This window comes from Oenanthe melanoleuca, chromosome 28 (genome assembly GCF_029582105.1).
Source record: "Oenanthe melanoleuca isolate GR-GAL-2019-014 chromosome 28, OMel1.0, whole genome shotgun sequence".
NCBI lineage: Eukaryota > Metazoa > Chordata > Aves > Passeriformes > Muscicapidae > Oenanthe > Oenanthe melanoleuca.
This window is the reverse complement of record NC_079361.1, coordinates 1,412,873-1,430,726: the sequence shown is the minus strand read 5'-3', so window position 1 is coordinate 1,430,726 and position 17,854 is coordinate 1,412,873. Positions and strand designations below refer to the sequence as shown.

General features: G+C 60.6%; 1 protein-coding gene across 1 annotated transcript; it reads left to right on the top strand.

Moving 5' to 3' along the window:
* Positions 1-1,290: 1,290 nt before the first annotated feature.
* Positions 1,291-8,151, top strand: ABHD17A (abhydrolase domain containing 17A, depalmitoylase). The gene is made up of 5 exons (XM_056512606.1): positions 1,291-1,367; positions 3,549-4,048; positions 5,428-5,622; positions 6,212-6,391; positions 7,241-8,151. The coding sequence occupies exons 2-5, from the start codon at positions 3,744-3,746 to the stop codon at positions 7,464-7,466; spliced, it is 906 nt and encodes a 301-aa protein (XP_056368581.1). The 5' UTR covers positions 1,291-1,367; positions 3,549-3,743; the 3' UTR covers positions 7,467-8,151.
* Positions 8,152-17,854: the final 9,703 nt, after the last annotated feature.

Genomic DNA, 17,854 nt, shown 5'->3' with positions numbered 1-17,854 from the left:
AGAAAAAGACTATAAAACAAGACAGTATAAAGTCATAAAAACTCAGAAGTTATATTCAGCAATATGGAGAATAGACAGATGTACATGGCAGCCCTGCTTCACACAAACAGAACACAGCTCCAGCTCCAGCTCCAGCCGTGACAAGCAGCTCGGTCATTTAGCCCAGCTGACTTTGGGGTGCCGTAGGGAATGTCAGCTTCTTCAGGCAGAAACTGGATGCTCAGAGCATCCAGGTGCCTGTTAATCTCCACGACTCACTGCTTGTGGGTTTTCAACGCTTTTTTCAGGTCCAGCTCCACTTGTTGCTTCTCCTGCATCTTCTCGAAGGCCACCTGCGCTGGGATGCTCTTGTCCAGCCCGCGCTTCTGCTCCTCCTCCTGCTTCTTGCTGCTCACGACCTGCTTCAGGATCTGGACCTTGTCTTTCGCCGACTTCTTTTTCCCCTTGTCGCCCCCCCGGGCGTCCCTCCCTGATGCCCTTCGGCCGCAGGGAACCACGCTCCATGATTTATCTCAAATTACTAGATTTTTCTCAAATTTTATATAGTCCCATAGAAATCCAGCGGTTTAATATTCATTGGTCACGAGTTGCGCAGTTCTTAGTACTTGTTTTCCTGCTGGATACGGATTTCCTCGCTTCTGATGTTAATTAGGTCTTCACTCCCGCATTTCTTATCAGCCTTTTCCAGGTGTCTCCGGCCGTGCCGGGGGGCAGGTGTGCAGTAGATGGTCGCTGATGGGTCGCCAATGGCTCTTGATGGCCCTTATCTCTCGTTATCTCTTGTGCTGCTCTCAGCCTGCTGAGATGCTGAACTCATCAGGCCTCACCTAGTAGAACAATGCTTTGAGGAGAAACTTCAGTTCCCTTCCCCCGGGGCAAAGGCGAACAAACGTGACTAAAGTCAGAAAATAAGAATTTTAAACTTGGTGTATTTTCCAACAAGAGGGGATCTTGTTGAACTCCTTTCAGTGGTGCAATGGCCATAAACTGAACCACACGGAGTCCCAACTCAACATGAGGAATAACTTTTTTATACTGAGGGTGGCAGAGCACGGCACAGCTGCCCAGGAGGCGGTGGAGTCCCCCTCTCTGGAGACATCGCAAGCCCACCTGCTCCAGGTGACCCTGCCAAGGTCGCACTGGATGATGCCCAGAGGTCCCTTCCAGCCCCATTGGGGATCCGGGGCCTGAGGAGGGACAGGCCGCGCCGCGTCCCGCCATGAGGCGGCCGCGCTGTTCCTATGGCAACGGGCGCCGGGCGATTGCGTCACTTCCGGCCTGGGCGGGGCCAGCGCCGCCCCCGCCTGGGAGGCCGCAACGGCCGCGGGGCCTCGGGCAGCGGCGAGCGGGGCCGGGAGAATGTGCAGGTACCGGGCAGGGACGGGCACATGGACTGGGGAGCGTGTGGGGACGCCGCCGCGGCGGGGGGAGCCGGCAGGGATCGGGGTGCGGCGGGCGGGGGGGGGCGGTCAGTGTGTGTTGGTGGGGGGTCCCACAGAGGGAGGGGAGGCCCCGCTGGTCAGCGCGGTGGGGACACGGGGGTCAGGGGATGTTTGTGAGGGGCCCCGCGCAGGTCACTGAGGGTGTGGGACCCTCCCAGTGAGAGGTCCGCGCCGGTCAGTGGAGGGGGGAGAGCGGTCAGTGTGTGTGAGGCCCCGCTCCAGCAGGCGGCACAGGCTCACGGCCCCACAGCAGGCGGTGGGGGCAGAGGGAGACCGCGCGGGCCGGTCTGTGCTCATGGGGGGCCCTCAGTAGTCGGGGGAGGGTCTCGAGGAGCTCAGTGGGGGGGTTAGGGGGCTTACAGGGGGTCAGTGGGACTGCGGGGGACACGCACACAGTGATCGGGGAGGGGTCCCACTGTTCCGTGTGTGTTTTGGGGGATCCCCCAGCGAGCAGTGAGGGGATTGAGGCCCACAGCAGTCGGTGTGAGTTGAGGGTGGTCTCCATGCTTGTCAGCAAGGTGGGAGGGCCACAGTGGACAGAGAGGGGGCGAACTCTGCTCAGTGGTGGGGGTGCTACAGGGGTAAGTTGAGGGGAGGAGTCAGTGGTGGGAGGGAGGCCAGCAGGGGTCCCACAGCCCCAGCAGTCGGTGTGGGGGTCCCACAGCCCCAGCAGTCAGTGTGTGCGGGGTGTGGGGGTCCCACAGCCCCAGCAGTCGGTGTGGGGGTCCCACAGCCCCAGCAGTCAGTGTGTGCGGGTTGTGGGGGTCCCACAGCCCCAGCAGTCAGTGTGTGCGGGTTGTGGGGGTCCCACAGCCCCAGCAGTCAGTGTGTGCGGGGTGTGGGGGTCCCACAGCCCCAGCAGTCAGTGTGTGCGGGGTGTGGGGGTCCCACAGCCCCAGCAGTCAGTGTGTGCGGGGTGTGGGGGTCCCACAGCCCCAGCAGTCAGTGTGTGCGGGTTGTGGGGGTCCCACAGCCCCAGCAGTCGGTGTGTGCGGGTTGTGGGGGTCCCACAGCCCCCCCAGTCAGTGTGTGCGGGGTGTGGGGGTCCCACAGGCCCAGCAGTCAGTGGTGGGGGGCCCCCACAGAGGTCAGTGGCCGGGTACAGCATGGATCCCCCTCTGGGGCTGTGGGTGGGTGTGCGGTCAGGGGGTGTGGGGTCGGTTGTGTGTGCGGTGTGTCGGGCCCCACAGCAGGCGTGGGGCGAGGGCAGGGGCCGGGCGGGGCTGCCTGCCCACAGCGGGGTGTCCCCAGCTGGTGTCTGGCTTTGTCCCGGCGTGTGCAAGATATGGGACACAAGTGTGACACACGATGGTGTAGTGGCCTGTAGTGTCACCTCCCCGCGTGTTCGCCGTGCAGGTGTGCGGCCACTGGACTCCCCGGTCTGCCCCGGGAGTGCTGGTCCCAGTGGCACTCGGGGGATCCACTGGCTGGTCCCAGTGGCACGCGGTGTGCCAAACCTGGGAGGAACCGGGCTGCCACGTGCCAGGTGTGACACCGGCCCTGACCCTGAATGGTCGCCGGCCTGAGGGAGCCTGGCTCCCACCGGGGTACGGGGCATGCCTTCACTCCCAGTATTTCGGCATATTTCAGTGCCGTATCCCCGCTTCAGTGCCATATTCCTCTTCCACCCTTTCTTCCCCTTTCCCAGCCCTTCGGAAGCAGATGGAGTGAATTCCTCGGGGTGTGGGCTGGCTTGACATTCCTCAGCTCAAGCCTGTGCCCAAACTTGCAGAAAATAGTTGCCTTTTTTTTTTTTTTTTTTTTTTCCCTCCTCTCCCCTTTCTCCCTTTTCATCGGGAGCTCTGCACTCCCGCACGCCTGTGCCGGCACCTAGGTGGCCCCGGGGGAGCCGTGTCCTTTGTCCCGCCAGCCGTGCGGCTGCTGTGGGGGTGGTGTGTGTGAGATCCTGCGCTTGTCCTCGCCCCTTCCGCGTGGGCTGCCCGCGGGGGCTGGCGAATGTGGCAGGAGGTTTGATTTTGGGGGGGGGGCTGCGTGGGCTCGGTGGGGGCTGCGAGCTGCAGAGGTGCTCGCGGTGGGGGGGACGCCGCAGGGAGCACGTTTGTCACAGAGGGGACAGAGCCCTCAGAGCCCCCGCCCTGCCCGCAGGCCCCCGCAGCCGCCGGACGGACAGATGGACACGGCAGCCCCGCCGCACGCCCCGGCCCGCGCTGCACGGCCGGCGCCAGCCGTGCCCAGGGCCAGCTGAGGACGGGCCGTCTGCGGGCCGGCGTCCTTCCCGGCCTCTGTCCGGTTGGGATCCTCCCTCGCTCCGGGCGCTGCCCCTCCCGCCTCGCCGCCGTCATGAACGGGCTGTCGATCAGCCAACTCTGCTGCCTCTTCTGCTGCCCGCCCTGCCCCAGCCGCATCGCGGCCAAGCTCGCCTTCCTGCCCCCGGAGCCCACCTACGCCATGGTGCCCGAGCCGGACCCCGTGGGCAGCACGGGCTCCCTGCGGGGCGCCGCGGGCCGCTGGAAGCTGCACTTGAAGGACCGGGCGGATTTCCAGTACTCCCAGCGGGAGCTGGACAACATCGAGGTGTTCGTCACCAAGAGCAGCCGGGGGAACCGCGTCGGCTGCATGTACGTCCGCTGCGTGCCCGGCGCCAGGTGAGTCAGCCCTGGGTGTGCCAGCTGGGGCCGCGCTGGGGGCTCCTGTCCCCTCCTGTCCCTCGGCTGAGCGTGGCTGGAGGAGCTGGCCCTGCTGCAGGGCTCTGGAGGCATCTGGTGGGACCGGCCAGCTGGGCTCCCAGGACCGGTCTGGCTTGTGGCCACACTGGGAGGGGGGTTAAAGCAGGAGCAGAGGCAAAGCCTGAGGCTGCAGGGATGTGGGGATTCCCCAGGCTGTCTCACAATCCCCCAGAGTCACAGCAGTGACGCAATGCTCCAGTTGTTTGCACAGAGCTTGGTTTTCAGGGAGCACCAGGGTGGCTGCAGCAGCTGCTTCTCCCTGTCCCCAGCCCTGCGGTGACCATGGGAATGGACAACTGCCCATGCCAACCAGGAGAGCCTGGTTTAGTCAAATTCATAGGGATGTTTGATTCCTCAAGGAAAAGGATGATGGAACTGAAAGCTAGGAGGGGTTTGGTGACTCCCATGAGTGTGTGAGCTAGGGAGCTGGAGTGTGAGATGGAGCCCCCCCTCCTGCTGCCAGTGCCTGGCAGGAGGAGACAGGAGGGGACTTGACAGCTGCTCCCTGAGCAGTGGCACCATAGTTTTGGGGGTTTCAGGTGCAGAGGGAGGCCAGGTCACCCCAGCTGACCCCTTTCCTGTATCCTCCCAGGAACAACAGGTCCTCAAAGATCAGCATCTCACGCTTCAGAGCTGGAGGGTGAAACCAGACCTCCCAAACACCATCAGGTGCTGCTGGCTGTCTGACCTCCCACAGCTCGACCTGTCACTGACTTCCAGCTGGGGCTCCTTGGGCATCCAGGCCAGGACTGGAGGCTCAGCCTGGCCACAGACCCCTTGGACAAGTGCAGGGGCTCAGCAGGGAGTGGGTCCTGCTCCCTCCCTCTGGCTGAAAGGAGCTAAGCTCCCATCAGTCTGCTATTAGTGTTAATTTTTATGATTAGCATTGTTTTTCTCCTTATGGTGGAAATTTCTTGTGCCTTGTCACTCCCACAATTCACTTCTCTCTCAGCATCTGGTGTCTTGCCAGGCTCAGGAGAGAAAAAACACGCTGTCAGAATTCTTACTTGAAATCCCCATTGGGCAAACGGCCCCAAATACTGAGCTTTTTACCAAAAATAGACTCAAAAACTTGAACAGAATCATCATCCTGCCTTCAAGCTGCCTGTTCCCGTTGGGAGTGAGCCCCTGGCTCCAGCAGCAGAGGGGTCTGGGTGTCCCTGAGAGTGTCATGAGGACCTTCCTTGGTGGCCAGAGGGGTGTTGGCCCTTAGTGTTCCGCAGTTTGGTTGTTGGCCTCCGAGGCACACGTCTGGGGTTATCTGTGCCCAGGGTTAATGTTCTGTACCCGTGTCCCAGGTACACGGTGCTCTTCTCCCACGGCAACGCCGTGGACCTGGGGCAGATGAGCAGCTTCTACATCGGGCTGGGCACCCGCATCAACTGCAACATCTTCTCCTACGACTACTCGGGCTACGGCGTGAGCACGGGCAAGCCCTCGGAGCGGAACCTCTACTCCGACATCGACGCTGCCTGGCAGGCGCTGCGCACACGGTGAGCCTGCTGCCCTCAGGAAAACCCCGCGCTCCAGCAGCCTGCAAAACAGGAAACCTCCCAGAAGGGGAACCCTGGGCCACTTGAGACAGGAAGGGGTGGTTGGAAAACTAGAGGGAGCAGCTGGGGGATCTGAGGGACAGGGATGCTGCGGGGCATGACCTCGGCACAAGCTGTGCTTCCTGTCTAGCTGCCAGGCTCAGCTCTGGTTCCCCTGCTGGGTTTGGGGTGCAGCGCCATGCCAGGCTCTGCCTCCTCTTCCTTGGGCCTGACTCACAGTGTGACCCAGAGCTGGGGCTGCCCCACACGGCTGTAGGGTCTGTGAACACCCTATAACCGTGACCTGGTGAGGGAAAGCCTTGACACCGCCCGGAACTCACCTGGCAGCTCAGCCCTGAGACCCCTCCGTGGTCCTTTGGGAGTGCAGGGAACTGCCCTGGGCTCAGCCATGAGGGGCTGGGGGAAGGTCAGGGGGACAGACCCCACACCCTGCTGGGTGCCTTGTGGGTGCAGTGACCGGAGCAGAGTAACCCCTGAGCTGTATCTCCTGGCGATGTGCCCGGACCCTGACCCGCCCTGTCCCCTGCAGGTACGGGATCAGCCCGGAGAACATCATTCTGTACGGACAGAGCATCGGCACGGTGCCCACGGTTGACCTGGCCTCCCGCTACGAGTGCGCGGCCATCGTGCTGCACTCCCCGCTCACCTCCGGCATGCGCGTCGCCTTCCCCGACACCAAGAAGACCTACTGGTTCGATGCCTTCCCCAAGTGAGTGCCCTGGGCAGAGGGCATGGGGGGTTTGGAGGGGCAGTGCCCACAGCAGCTCTGGTCACAGCCAGGGGGCATGTGCCATATTGGCCATTTTTCATGATAGGTTTAAACATCCCCTTTGGTGTCTTCTCGCCCTGTGTTTGGTGCCCTCTGGGAGTTGTAGCCCTCTCTGGGATCATTGTGCCCTCCTGAGGGCTGTGCTATGTGTGTACCCCAGTTCCCTGTGGCATCACCTCCTGGCCACCCTGTCCAGTGACTTTGTCTGCCAGCTTTGGGGCTGTGCTGCTGGCCCCTTGCCAGGTGTCCCTGGGACCCCTCTATTCCCCAAGAGTAATTCCTTGAGGATTTTCCTGCTCTTCAGATGGCAGGGGTGGTGCTGAGAAGACAAAATCTTCCTTTGCCTCTCCCTTGCAGCCAGGCCAGTGGGCCCCTGGGGACAGTCCCCAAGCCGGAAGCTGTGGCTGGGAGCCAGCAGCCCACACTCTGCATCCTGCCGGCCTTGCGTGGCCTTTGGGACTGGGCTGGGACCAGCCATGCTTCCCTTCCTCAGAGCCCAGCAGGGCTGATCCCAACAGGGAAGGGCTGTCCTGCAGCAGTTCCCATCAGGCCTGCCGAGGTCCCACAGGGATGTTGTCAGTGCTGTCTGCTCCTTGTCTGTCACACTGGGGCAGATCTTTTCCCTGGCAGAAACTCTGTGTCCCTCCCTGTCCCTGTGCTCTGCCACGATCAAAGAGCATTTCCTGGTCCCTCTCCCAGGGGATGTTTCGGGGGCAGGAGGGGTGGAAATGTCTCATTGCCTGTGCTTACCCCTCTCTCTCCTCTTTTCCCCATCCACTCTCTTGGCAGCATTGAGAAGATCTCCAAAATCACCTCTCCTGTCCTCATCATCCACGGTACGGAGGATGAAGTCATCGACTTCTCCCACGGCCTGGCGCTGTTCGAGCGCTGCCCCAAGGCCGTGGAGCCGCTGTGGGTGGACGGGGCCGGGCACAATGACATTGAACTCTACAGCCAGTACCTCGAGCGCCTTCGGAAATTCATCTCCCAGGAGCTGGCCAGCCAGCGCAACTAGCCAGGGGACAGGCAGGGGGGTTCTGCTCGTTTCTCCAGTTCTCCCGGTAGCTCTCCCTCGTCCCTGCTGCTGGAGCTGTAGCAGGTTTGTTCAGCGTCAGCTCCAGGCTCAGGAGAGGGAGGGAGGCCTTGCAATGGACAGTGTTTGCTCTTGGACACGGGCACAGCTCTCCTCCCTGCTGGTGCCAGCCCCGGCGCTGCTGGCACCACCAGCCTGGCTGGCCAGAGACGGCAGCTCCCTCCTTCCCCCTGCCCAGAGACATGAGCCCACCCTCCATGGTGGATCCTTGGCTTCAGACATGTCCTCGTCTCCTCTCCCAGACCGGCGACGCCCCGAGTCCCTTCCGGCCGCTCTGCTGCTCTGCCCATAGCAATAAGGCAGTTGGAGAGGGGCTGGGGCCCGGCCCCTCCCTGTGGGTGGGGCAGGAGGTGGCAGCTCCCGCTCTCCATGGAGCTTTCCCGGGTGTTCACCCTGAGGCTGGGGCAGGGCCGTGTCCCCACGGGGACTATGGGGATGCATGGAGGAGGTGCCCCCCTGCCCCACACCTCCTCCAGTCTGGCGCTGCTCAGCCTTCCCAGAGCACTGCTGGTGTTCGGGTCACCCCTGGAAAACCTCTGGACCACTTGCCCGGAGAGCGGGGTGAGGAAACCAGGCAGCAAATAAAGAGCAGAGGTTTAACGTTTCACCCGTGTGTGCCCTTTCCCTGGGTGCCCCTGGGGGCTCCTGCCCATCACCCAGCTCCAGGCTGTCTGGCCCCTCAACCTTTCCCCTGTTCAGCACCTTCCCTGGGTTGCCCTTGGCCAGATCCCTGTGCTTGTCGCCCTCCTCAAGGTGCCAGCAGGAGTGAGGAAGATGCCCTTGGCCCCTGGGACCAGGCTGCAAAGGTCTGTGTGTCCAGTGGGACCTGGGGACAATAGGAGCCCATTCCTCTGTCCCCTGTCATTAGGAGATCCCATGGGATCACGGGTGCAGAGGTGGAGGATGGCCTCAGCCTTCCAGGAGTTGTGGGGGGGCCAGGTGTGCCACAGGGGAGAGGGGACATCCCCATGGCCTGCTCTATGCCAGGGCCAGCACAGCGAGGGACACAGGCTGGTCCTGGAGTACATGGGATGTTCCTGGGGAGAGCAAACATTTTTGTCTTGCTCCATGTCCAGTTCTGAACTGTGTGGAGACCTCAGTGATTCTGGGGGTGCACTGGCCATGGGGGCAGGTGCATGGGTGGCCCACAGAGTCCTCCCACCAGCACATGGGAAATTTGCCCCAGGGAAAGGCAGAGGCTCAGGTTGGTGATTTTTGGGACACTGGGAAGAGCTGTTTGTGAGTTTTCCTGCCCCTGGGACATCCCTGGCCCCAGCCCAAACAGCAAAACACTGCTGTGCCCTTCCCCTCCCTGTCCCTGTCCTCCCGGTGTCCCCTCCCCTCCCTGGGGCCCAGGCTCATGTGAGGAGGGATTTAATCTCCTTAGGGGCTCAGGGGCCAGGCGGGGGGGCTCTGCACCCCCATGCTCTGAGCACTCCAATGCTCCTATTGTTTGGGGCTGGGAGCTGAGGGAGGGGGGCACAGGACCCCCTGCTCCCCACAGGACCAGAGCAGGGTGTTCCAGAGGAGGAGGGGTGAACCTTCCTTGTACTGGGGCTGTGCAGGAGCTGGAAGAGGATGTGGATGGCTCTGGAGGAGGGCTCATCCATTTCCAGGGGATTTTGGGGTCCAGGAGCTGAGATGTCTGGCTTCTCCCTGCACATCCCCCCAGTACCTCCTTCCCCATCCCTCTGCCAGCAGTGGCCAGGTGGTTTGGGAGCCTTGGGCTCACACGAGTGTGGGAAGCCAAAGCTGCCCAGCCTGGTTTTCTCTGGCCCCACTGTCCCAGGGCTCCCTAATCCTGGCACAGAGACGTTCTGTTTGCACCCAGGGTATTTTTATCCTCTTACTGCTGCCTGTTTCCTGTTGAGCTTCCAGGCAGCTCTGCCTTTCCAGCAGGATGGCTCAGAGCTGGGTTTGGGGGGATGTTGAGGTGGCTCAAGGTTATGTTTCCTGTGTCTCAGTTTGAAACAAAGGCAAAATGTCTGTGAAGTTCAGCCTGATCCCCCAAGTCAGGAATATGGGAGTCCATGGAGATGGACATTGCTGGGTGCCACTTCCATGGTGGAGAGCCCTGACTGGGATCAGGGATCAGGGCTTTGGATCTGGATCTGTGTCTGCCCAGGATGGAGGCTCCATCCTCACTCAGCAGCTGGAATGAGGAGGAGGAGAGGAGCACTCACCCCTACAAGAGCTGCAGGGGTCTCAGAGGGTGTGGGCTGGGGGTCCTGGGCACAGAACCCCCCACCTGGGGCCAAACTGGGCCATAAGCCACTGGGACAGCACTTTGTCCCCTTCAGGATGGCACTTCTGTCCCCTCCCTCCACTGGTGCTGTGGTTTGGGATGAAGCGGGGGCTCTGGGTGGGGGACAGGGCTGGATGGTTTTGGTACCTGGGGAGGACTCTGTAGTGTCCTTTCCCTCGAGGGGGCAGGCAGAGCCAAGGCCTTGAGTGTCCCCAAAGTCCCTCCTGCAGCTGGAGCAGAGCAGGGTCAGGGCAGGTGTCCATCCAGCTGGTTTGAAGCCCCCAGCCAGGGGGGCACATGGGTCCAGGCTGGGCATGGGGGACATGGGGTGATGGGCCAAGAGGGGTTTAAGTCTCATTTGGGACATAAATGAGGCTTTTGATGGCTGGGGCCTGCGTGCCACAGTCATGAGACCTCGTTCAGAGGCCGAGCTCAGTCATGGGATCCAGGAAACTGAATTAAAGCATCTTAAGGAGCTTTTTTCCGAGCTCTGCTCTGGCTTTCCACGTGCTGGTCATATGAACAAAGATGGTATAAAAGGGCAGAGGGGAAGCATCCAGCGGTGCTCGGGCTGGAGAGGGGACGGCGCTGGGAATGGATGCCAGGGTGAGGGCACAGCACGGAGCTGGCTGAGGGCAGAGACGGGAGAGGAGCAGGAGAGGGAGATGCACTGGCTCTGCCCTGGCTGGTGAGTGAGGCAGAGGGACAGTGGGGACAGGAATGGGACAGGAGTGGGGGAGCAGAGCTGTGTCCCCACTCCCTGAGCAGTGCAGAGCTGTGAGAGCCCGGCGTGCCCGCGGCCGCACCGCGACACCGGCGGCACCTCCTGGTGAGACACGGCGAGGGGGGCAGGGGCACCCACGGCCCTGGGGACATCCACAGCCCTGGGGGGGCACCCACAGCCCTGGGGGGACACCCATAGCCCTGGGGACTCCTACAGCCTTGGGGGGACACCCACAGCCTTGGGGACAGCCACAGCCCTGGGGGGACATCCACAGCCTTGGGGGGACATCCACAGCCCTGGGGGGGCACCCACAGCCCTGGGGGGACACCCACAGCCTTGGGGGGACATCCACAGCCCTGGGGGGGGCACCCACAGCCTTGGAGGGACAACCACAGCCCTGGGGAGGCACCCATAGCCCTGGGGACACCAACAGCCCTAGGGGGACATCCACAGCCCTGGGGGGGCACCCAGAGCCCTGAGGACAGCCACAGCCTTGGGGACTCCCACAGCCTTGGGGACACCAACAGCCCTGGGGGGACACCCAGAGCCTTGGGGACTCCCAGAACCCTGAGGGGACACCCACAGCTTTGAATAGGGCACCCAGAACTCATGAATGGCACCCAGAACCAGGGTTGGCACCTGGTTCTGCACTGCTGGCTGGGGCTGGGGACAGGGGTGGCAGGTGGTGCTCCCTGAGGGTCCCTGAGCTGGGTTGGGACCCTGAGCCTGGGTGGGAAATTATGGGATGGCCCCACCCTGCTCTGCCTGTGCACACAGCACACACATGTACATGTGAGCACATGCACCCTGCACACAGGCACCTCTGCACACACACACACACACACGTGCACACACACACACACACACAGGTGTGCAGACACACAGACCACACAGACAGATGAGAACTCACACACACACAGACACACACACACATTCACTCACATATAGATGTGCACTCACAGATAGATGTGCACTCACACACTCATACAGATGTGCACACACACTCACATACAGATGTGCACACACACAGATGTGCACACACACATACAGATGTGCACTCACACACTCATACAGATGTGCGCACACACACATACAGATGTGCACTCACACACAGATGTGCACTCACACACACTCATAGAGATGTGCACTCACACTCACACACAGATGTGCACTCACACACAGATGTGCACTCACACTCACACATAGATGAGTGTGCAGCCCCTGAGCAGCCCCACACCCCCTCTGGCCCCTCTCCTCACCCTCAGGTTCCACCGGCCCCGTTGTCACCCCACACCCCAACCCACGGCAGGGGCTGCAGCACTGCCCGGGCTGTGCCTCGCACAGGGAGACCCACGGGCTGCTCTCACCTCCTGGAGATGTGGGGCAGGCTGAGAACCTCCAGCTCCCTCTGATCCCCCAGCTCCCCTGTCTCCACGGGATTCCCCAGGATGTCTCAGCTGCCCCAGGATCCCTCACCTTCCCGGGATTACCGCAGATCCCCGGGATTTCCCGACTCCCCCGAACCCCTGGGATCCTCCGGCTCTCCCCTCTCATCTCTCTGTCCGCAGGAGCTCGGAGGATGCGGGGCCGGGCCCGCTGCCCCCTGTGAGCTTCCCTTTGTCATCCTATGCCTGAGCGATGCCTGGAGGCTGGGACGGCCAAGGGAGGCTCACGGGCTGCCACAGCCCCGCGGTGACAGCGCCTGGACAGCACCCGTGGGACACGATTCGGGGGGCTGGGACACCCTGCAGGATGAAATGTCCCCGTGGGGGGCTGGGAGCAGCCCCTTCGTGACAAAAGTATTGTCTTGTAGGTGCCAGAGCATCCCCTCAGAATACCAGGAACATCCTGGAGGGATGAAAATTCCATAGAGGGCCCAGAACACCCTGGAGGAGGTGCTGGGATGTGTCCCCTTCATGTACCAGGAGCATCTGTGGGGACCTGGAGCATCCCCCTGAGGCAAAGCATCTCTTTGGGGTGCCAGGAGAGCCGTGGGGAGCTGGAACATCCCCGTGGGTGGGCAGTACCCTGTGGGCTGGGTGGGCAGGGTGGGCTCCAGCAGCCCCAGGACGTGGATGGGATTATGGGGTGTCATGGATAAACCCTGTCTGGGGGACATGGACCAGGGGGCTTTGTCTGTAGGGTGGTGCCAGGATGGGGTACTGGGAGTACTGGGAGTACTGGGAGCACTGTCACCATCCTGGTCAGCCCATCCCTGCAAAGATGTGACCCCATGTGAGCTGGGCAGCTCCAGGGAAGGAGTTCTCCCAAATCTGTTCCATTCTCCAGCTTCACAAACCTCACCTGGCACCTCAACTTATGAGGCTGGGCCAGGAAAATGAAAAAAATTCCCATGTGGATGCAGAGAAAATCTCCCCCCTGGGGAGCAGAAAGTCATCCTGGGGTGCTCAGACGGGGTGATGCAGCTCAAGGAGCAGGGAGTGGGAGTCTGGGGAGAGGCTCTGGTCACACCAGCATCACCAGCTGGTTTCCATTTTTTGGGCTTTTCTCCCAAAACTCAACCCCATTCACCCAGCTGGGGGCTCATGGCCCCGGTGGGGGGGCAGGGCTGGAGGGTGGGGTGGGATTGCAGGGAGACCCCCAAGCCCCAGGGCTGGATCTGAGCTCTGCTCTGGGGAGTGAACCAGGAGCATCCCCCAAGGCAGCCCTGGAGTGACACCCCTGGGTCACACCCTCGTGTGGGGGACACCCAGTGAGGCATGAGGTCACCCTGGCACCAGGGCAGTCCCTGTGTCCTCCAGCACAGTGACCCCTGTCACAGGGGACAGGTCCCTGTGTCACTGTCACCCAGCACAGTGTGGTGTCCCCCTGTCACTGGGGACAGGTCCCTGTGTCACTCTGTGTCCCCCAGCACAGTGTGGTGTCTCCCTGTCACTGGGGACAGGTCCCTGTGTCACCCTGTGTCCCCCAGCACAGTGTGGTGTCCCCCTGTCACTGGGAACACCTCCCTGTGTCACTCTGTGTCCCCCAGCACAGTGTGGTGTCTGTCACTCTGTGTCCCCCAGCACAGTGTGGTGTCTCTCTGTCACTGGGGACAGCTCCCTGTGTCACCCTGTGTCACCCAGCACAGTGTGGTGTCCCCCTGTCACTGGGGACAGGTTTCTGTGTCCCCCAGCACAGTGTGGTATCTCTCTGTCACTGGGGACAGGTCCCTGTGTCACCCTGTGTCCCCCAGCACAGTGTGGTGTCTCTGTCACTGGGGACAGGTCCCTGTGTCACCCTGTGTCCCCCAGCACAGTGTGGTGTCTGTCACTCTGTGTCCCCCAGCACGGTGTGGTGTCCCCCAGTCACTGGGGACAGGTCCCTGTGTCACTCTGTGTCCCCCAGCACAGTGTGGTGTCCCCCTGTCACTGGGGACAGGTGCTGGTGTCCCCCAGCAGCAGGAAGGGCTGTGGCAGGGGTGACTCTGGCCCCTGTGCAGTGACATGCCCCTGCCTGGCTCTCCTGGGCCAAGCCCCTGTCCCCCTGTCCCCCTGTCCCCCTGTCCCTGCAGGGACTGAGGTCAGTGACTGCCCCTCCTACTGAAATCAGGGGCTGTGGGACATGGGGGCACTGGGGCTGGGGACCCCTCACTTCTCTGCACAGGGTCAGGAGCTCTGAGGGGTTGAGGGAGTTTTGGGGGTCCCATGATCAGTCAAGGAGGCTGGGAGGGGGTTTAGGTCCTGAGGGGTTCCTGGGGAGTGCTGAGCAGGATGGGGGAATTTGGGGGTTGCTGCTTCCAGAGGAGCTGCCTCGGTGTGCACAGGGACCCCTGGGACTTTCCCAGTCTGTTCAGTGGGAGCTGAGTGGGCATCCCAGTTAATTGAGCTTAGGTGGGGAGGCAAAAGCAAGACCAGCATTGAAGGTTTTCCATGTGGGGTCCTGCAGGTCTGGGCAGAAACAAGTATTTTATTTTATTACTTATTTTATTTTATTTAATTTAATTTTGCTGGTTTGTGAGTTGGGGAAGCACAGGATGAGATTTATAAGGCAGGGAAATACCCCATGTATCTGAGCTTTTGTTTATGTGTGTGTGTGTTTCTTGAAGCTTCTCTGTTACAGCTGAAGTTCTATCAAATAGATTTAATCATACCATAAAAATAAAACCACTCTGTTTTTGTGGGGGGAAGATGAGCTTGCTCTCCCAGGCCTGGTGGGAGAGGGGAACTGGCTGGGGAGGTGTGGCTGTGGATCTGAGCACAGCCCTCCCCCAGCACAGCACCTTGTGCCAGGGCTTCTGCTGGAGGGAAGGCAACTTATCTCCTGGGGTTTCCTGCTTTTTATGGATTATTCAGGTTCCCCAGGGTCAGCAGCTGCTGGTTCTGCTCAGTGTTGGGTTCCTCTCCTGGAATCCTCTTCTCCTGGACTCTGCTGGGATGCTGTGGGAGCAATGGGCAGGGGGGAGGCAGCAACATGTGCCCAATTTGGAAAACAAAGTGGGTTTTTTCTCACTAAAGACTATTACAAAACACAATTCTGCAATCTTTCCCTTGTCCCTCCCTTTGGCCAAGGCCAATTCCTCCTTGTGCACCTTTCTCTGCATCACCCAATTGTTCCTGGCAGTGCCCTTGAGCCTCCCATCTCTCCTTGCACAAGTGGAGAGGCTCCTGGATCATCCTGTCCCTCCAGGCTGGGGTGTCTGGTTCCACTCCATGGCATTTCTCCTCTCAGGGCTTGGTCCTTGCTGGCCTGGGAAGGAGGTGGAGCCTCCCTGCCCTGAACAGCCAAGGCAGGGGCAGTGCCAGGTGATTCCCAGGAGCTGTGGGTGCCCCTCACCTGGCTGATCCCCCAGGGCTAGCACTGTGCAAAATTAGATCTGCAAAAAAAAAAAAAAAAAGACCAAATATGTCATTTTTCTCTCTGAACATTTATAGGCAATAAAGATTTGATAACTTTTATCATGTATCACTTATAGTAACATTTAGCATTGCATAAAACCCCTATGAAATATTATCTATCATATTGGAGTGATGGAAGTACCTACTGTGGGGCCAGTGGTCCATGGTGATCCAGGCTGGGAATACTGGAATGTGCTGGGGCAGTGGTCCATGGTGGTCCATGCTAGGGATGATCCATGCTGGGGCTGGTGGTCCGTGCTGGGGCAGTGCTCCATCGTGGAGGAGTGGTCCATGGTGGACCATGCTGGGAATACTGGAATGTGCTGGGGCAGTGGTCTGTGGTGGTCCATGCTGGGGATGATCCATGCTGGGCAGTGCTCCATGCTGGTCCATGCTGGGGATGATCCATGCTGGTCCATGCTGGGCAGTGCTCCATGCTGGTCCATGCTGGGGGTGATCCATGCTGGTCCATGCTGGGGGTGATCCATGCTGGTCCATGCTGGGGATGATCCATGCTGGTCCATGCTGGGGATGATCCATGCTGGTCCATGCTGGGCAGTGCTCCATGCTGGTCCATGCTGGTCAGTGCTCCATGCTGGTCCATGCTGGGGATGATCCATGCTGGTCCATGCTGGGCAGTGCTCCATGCTGGTCCATGCTGGGCAGTGCTCCATGCTGGTACATGCTGGGGATGATCCATGCTGGTCCATGCTGGGGATGATCCATGCTGGTCCATGCTGGGGATGATCCATGCTGGTCCATGCTGGGGATGATCCATGCTGGTCCATGCTAGGGATGATCCATGCTGGTCCATGCTGGGGCAGTGCTCCATGCTGGTCCATGCTGGGGCAGTGCTCCATGCTGGTACATGCTGGGGATGATCCATGCTGGTCCATGCTGGGGATGATCCATGCTGGTCCATGCTAGGGATGATCCATGCTGGTCCATGCTGGGGCAGTGCTCCATGCTGGTACATGCTGGGGATGATCCATGCTGGTCCATGCTGGGCAGTGCTCCATGCTGGTCCATGCTGGGCAGTGCTCCATGCTGGTCCATGCTGGGGATGATCCATGCTGGTCCATGCTGGGCAGTGCTCCATGCAGGTCCATGCTGGGGATGATCCATGCTGGGCAGTGCTCCATGCTGGTCCATGCTGGGGATGATCCATGCTGGTCCATGCTGGGCAGTGCTCCATGCTGGTCCATGCTGGGCAGTGCTCCATGCTGGTCCATGCTGGGCAGTGCTCCATCTGCAGGCTCTGCTGCTGTGCTCCATGGTGCTCAGCATGGTCTGTGGTGAGGGGCCGGGCTGATGTGCCTCAGAGCACGGAGCCCGTGCCCACCGCTGTGCCCACAGCCGGCTCTGGGGGGGCTCGGCAGGAGGAGGAGGTGGGCCCAGCCCTGCACGCCCAGCCCTGCATCCCCTCGCTATCCCCGACCGAGTTTATTCCAGAATCCTGGAATAAATACCCTGAGCTGGGAGGGATCCGTAGGGATCTCCCGGCCCTGCAGACACCCCAACAATCCCACCCTGAGCATCCCTGAGAGCGGCGGCTCTGGATGGCGGCTCCTGCAGCCGGCCGTGCCCCGAGGGAACGGGAACGGGAATGGGAACGGAAATAGGAACAGGAACGGAATGGGAATGGGAAAGGGGACCGGAACGGAACGGGAACGGGAATAGGAATGGGAACGGAACGGGACGGGAACGGGAACGGGAATAGGAACGGGAATGGGAATGTGAATAGGAACGGAACGGGATCGGAACGGGAACGGCAACGGGAATGGAAATGGGAACGGCAACGGGAATAGGACGGGAATGGGAACGGAACAGGAAAGGGAATGGGAATAGGAACGGGAATAGGAATGTGAATGGAAACGGGAACGGAACAGGAAAGGGAACGGAATGGGAACGGGAATAGGAATGGGAATGGGAATGGAACACGAACGGAACGTGAACAGAACGGGAACGGAAATGAGAATGGGAAGGCAACGGGAACGGGACAGGAATAGGAACGGAAACGGAACGGGAACGGAACAGGAAAGGGAACGGGAGTGGAATGGGAACGGAACAGGAACGGGAACGGGAACGGGAACGCCGCAGTTCAGTGGAGCAGAGACTGAGAGGAGACTCCTCGGGGGGAGGCAGAGGGGCAGGGGCTGAGCTCTGCTCTGGAACAGGGACAGGTTCTTCTTGTAACTTCCCCCTGCAAAACTTTCATGAAAAGCCTTAACAGAGTAATTTATGGGAATCTGTTTTGATGTGCAGATCTGGGCCCCAATTCTCACCTTGCACACAATTCCAGAGCTCCTGTAAAGGATCTGCCTTTGCTGGGTCTGGGAGTCAGGGGTAAGGCTGGGCTGGGCAGAGAAGTGACCAGCATGCCCAGCTTTGGGCCTGGAGTCTGGATTTGGGCTCTCAAGTATTAATTAGGGCTCCAGAGTCTGATTTCACAGATCCTGGGTTTGAAACCCTTTCCCAAAGTACAGAACACTTGGCTGCAGCC

What these genes read in the sequence shown, in the direction of transcription:
- ABHD17A (XM_056512606.1), top strand. Translation starts at nt 3,744, where the DNA reads ATGAACGGGCTGTCGATCAGCCAACTCTGCTGCCTCTTCTGCTGCCCG. An exon ending in CGCTGCGTGCCCGGCGCCAG is followed by an intron (nt 4,049 to 5,427) that starts GTGAGTCAGCCC and finishes CCCGTGTCCCAG; the next exon opens with GTACACGGTGCTCTTCTCCC. An exon ending in TGGTTCGATGCCTTCCCCAA is followed by an intron (nt 6,392 to 7,240) that starts GTGAGTGCCCTG and finishes CTCTCTTGGCAG; the next exon opens with CATTGAGAAGATCTCCAAAA.